This window comes from Aptenodytes forsteri, unplaced genomic scaffold (genome assembly GCF_000699145.1).
Source record: "Aptenodytes forsteri isolate BGI_AS27 unplaced genomic scaffold, ASM69914v1 Scaffold169, whole genome shotgun sequence".
Lineage (NCBI taxonomy): Eukaryota > Metazoa > Chordata > Aves > Sphenisciformes > Spheniscidae > Aptenodytes > Aptenodytes forsteri.
In genome coordinates, this window is record NW_008796115.1 from 948187 (window position 1) to 952177 (window position 3991).

A 3991-nucleotide genomic window follows, 5' to 3' on the forward strand; every position below is an offset into this window, starting at 1 on the left:
GTTGGGTCGAGACTCGATGATCTTAGAGGTCTTTTCCAACCTCAATGATTCTATGATTCTAAGAAAGGGCTTTGTAAAAATCTTTACTTTGCCATACTAAACAAATATCTAGCATAACCTTTCCCCAAAAGGGCACATCCACCTGATTCCTATATTTATACAATAAAAGCAAAAGGTACGTCTTCAAACAGCAGCCTCCCAATCGCAGTCAAGAGCAATTTTATCCATTGACTGCAAACTATGAATCTTCAACAATCCTTTCCTAATGTTTACCTGAGCATCAAAATATTGAATGGAAAGGAATTCTTTTATTTGGTTTTCCACTGGTTTTAAATGGAAACAAAAAGTTTAATCACTTATTATTTGAAAGTTTTCTTTTGCTGGATCACTTTGATCCAGCTGTATTAGATATACCAAACATTCAGAGAAACCTAGAACAGCCTTTCTTCTCCAAAGTCTTTGGAAGGAAGGATACTGATTGGAGTTATCTAATCTACTTTCTGATAGCGATTTTAAGTAGTCCTTTTTCAGAATCTTTGTATCTTTTTCTTTATTGTTACACAGACTTCAGGACCAATGAAACAATCTCCAGTCAGGCTTCAATACAGGATGGATGAACTTTGATTCGATTATTGAACAAAAAGCCCAAGAAAGATCTTTTTCTGGCAGCAAGCACCAAAAAAAAGAGGCTGGCCACATGGCTTTTAAAACATGCAATATAAACAGCATTCAGCCAAAAATGTTCCTTCTTGAAGTCCTGCCAGTAGAGAATAACAAATTAAGGGAAACAAGGACTGAACTACTACTTTGAGTGCCCAGCTATTGATACCCTAATGGGGAAAAATGTTTCGTTTGCGTGTAAAAGACCAGCTACATCCTTTAACTAAAAAACTGGAAAAGACAATGAGACCATCACAGTTAAAAATGAAAACTTGCATGCTTCTCACTGAGCTTTACGCAGCAACAACCACCACTACACTGAGCAAGGGCTAGGTGAAAACAGTGGGCGAAAGAAATACTGTCAGCAATAATGAGCTAACTAATATGATCAGATTTATTTTAAGGAAAAAAATTTTACAAGCCTAGTAAATTTTGCCAAAGGCAAGAACACTGAAGTTGAGAATAACATACAGCATACACAAATTTGATACATCATTACATAAGGGAATGAATGCTTTGTATAACTGTGAGGTTGAAAAGCTTAAGACAGTATTAATTAAGGCTTCACCACCATTCCACTGTGATAAAAAGAGAATACTATCTGACTTTCCTATTCTTTATTGCAATGATTTGCTTTAGCCTGGTTACATCACTTGGATTAGCCTAGTTTAAGTGAAATCTACAAACACTACCTAGAGTACATTTGCACAGAGGAAAATACAATTGGAACAACTTTCTACATAATTATGAAACCTTAATAAAGCTATTATTGTCAACAGCTGCTATGAAGTGCCAGTTTATTGCCTAGCACGTGCTTGCATGCAAGTCAAAAGCAGAAGAAGCAGAAACCAAATCCCACATCATCTTTTATGTATTTTATCGGGTAGCCAGTCCTGATCTTCACAGTAGTACTGAAATTGTGCCTTCTAGGCAATCAACAATAGCCTTAAAAAAAACCCACCACCAAAAAAGTGATACACCCCTCAGCTGTCATTATGGTGAAAATAAACATAAAGATTCAGTTATGTGTGAATATACTAGTATTTCAAGATTCACATAGGATAAAGGCATGGATGCAGTTTTCAGGGATACAGCACAAAACAAAAATGTCTTAATAGGGACTCACTAAATCTATGAAATCCCTTCAAACAGGCAGAGATATGAAGAATCAAGCCTTCATTCAAAACAAATTATAACGATATCTATGTTTCCAAATAAAGTGATCTCTAATACTGATATGAAATATCAGCCCCTAAGAGGGGATAATTCTGAGTGACAACAATTGGCAATCATCAATTAAATCCTACATAGTTAAGAGGAAACTACACAGTTCTGGACACAACATGACTCATTTACCAAAGTCACAGCACATGAAAAATTGTGTGAAAAGTTTGAGTTATACAACATCACTGATGTAAGAAGCGTTTCTTATCAGAGATTCATAATCCTGCAATACTCAAATGTTTAACATCAAGGGAAAATGGGAACACAGTTTGGGATCCAACAAGAACAGCAGGTGTTTTTCTCAAATTTTAAACAAATTCTCTGTTACTTTATCTGTAAAAGATATCTCAAATAGGTGAGTGTAACCATTTCTTCACTAGTGCTGTCATGTAGCAATACCACCGATATATCCCCTGCTTTGTGAAATGGAGCATTTACCCCAAAAATTCAAACCCAATGAACAGCAACCAAACTAAACGCAAAAGCTATACAGTTTGGATCTTAGGATAAGACCTCCAAAGAGGGCAGGAAACAACTCAAAGAATCTCTCACTTACCAGAGAAAATCAACTTTTAACCAGTCTGTTTCGAGTAATTAGTAGAAAGAAGCAAAGTGAAAGATTTCACGAAACTTAAAATCAGCCTGGACTCAAAAGGCAAGAGGCATTAGTCCACAAGTTTCCTTGAGCTTTTCAGTGTTCTTGGAAAAAAAAAAAGCCTGTATGAATTCCAACACATCACTGCTGAACTGTGATCAGTGAGGAAATCTAGCTTCCTAAAAGCTCTCTACTAATCAATGGGCTACCATCACCTTCTTTAGAAATGAATTATGGTTCTAGGCTAATGAACTATTTATAAGATTGATATCAAAGACTCAATTTCGTTCTGATATATAGCCTTCTAACAAATCAAGATAGGTACAGCACTTGGTTGATCACTTAAAGGACTAGCTTGATTAACTGAGAAAAGTTCAAGTTAGTCTTGAATTCAAGTCAAGGCTATAGGAAGCTAACTCTATGAAATCATTTGAGTAACAAACATGCTGTGAATTCCATCACCTCTGAGAAGAGACTGGGAAGTTCACAAGACGATGAGATGATGGTTTTAGCGTGCAACTGTGCAGCTATTCACGTATTGCTCTTTGGTTTCCATGCAGTATTTCAAAATAACAATGCCTGTAAAGAACTATTTCCAGAGGCTGATATTTAACAACTGACTACTTCTGAAAAAGAATGAAAAAACCCTTAGTAACACCTGCTTGCGTCATAAAATCTCTTAATTACAACATTAAAGTCATCAGTAAAGGAAAACTTCATTTTGACTACAGCATTAGATAAACTTAACTAATAATCTTTATCATAGAAATCAGACTGCCCTCTTGTGGTCTACTTTGAAGCTTATTATTAATTTACACTTAAATTCACCATGCATGATTAAATTCTAATATGTTTATTTCCTCTTTCTATTATGGTGACCAGAACTAAAACAGATTATATTTAGCTTCACAACTCTCCTCCCAGACCAGCATTAGAAAGAGTAAGAAAACACATAAAATGAGTAAGAAACAAAGCTACGAACAATAAATGCTACCAATCCTTAACAATTACAGTAAAAAGCGTGTTAGAGGGTAACTGTTCTTCACAGCAATAGAAATAATTTGCTGCTTATACATAGGACTATTTTGGCTGACTTACCAAACCAGTCTGAACACCTGTAAAGGCAGATCAAAGAAAGTTACTCACCAAAAGTACCATAGAATCCTCTAGGTCCACAAGTGCCAACACCATATTTCTTCAGAGATGCCTGGGCTGCACTCTTTAACAGAAAAGAATTACATGAAATATTTATTCCTACACTAGATCTCTAACTCTTCTATATACTTCACATTGACAATTTGTCCTGGTTTCGGCAGGGATAGAGTTAATTTTCTTCCTAGTAGCTGGTACAGGGCTGTGTTTTGGATTTAGGAGGAGAAAAATGTTGGTAATGCACCGATGTTTTAGTTGTTGCTAGGTAGTGCTTACACTAGCCAAGGACTTTTCAGCTTCCCATGCTCTACCGACTGAGAAGGCTGGGGGTGCACAAGAAGTTGGGAGGGGGCACAGCCA

The 3991-nt window shown here is 36.2% G+C and overlaps 1 protein-coding gene across 1 annotated transcript in view; it reads right to left on the bottom strand.

The window, feature by feature from the left end:
• Positions 1-3991, bottom strand: part of SPTLC1 (serine palmitoyltransferase long chain base subunit 1) — a 56095-nt gene that overhangs the window by 35916 nt on the left and 16188 nt on the right. Inside the window, exon 5 of the mRNA XM_009287203.1 lies at positions 3626-3698. Within this exon, the coding sequence (XP_009285478.1) occupies positions 3626-3698 (73 nt within the window). The remainder of the gene's footprint in view (positions 1-3625; positions 3699-3991) is intronic.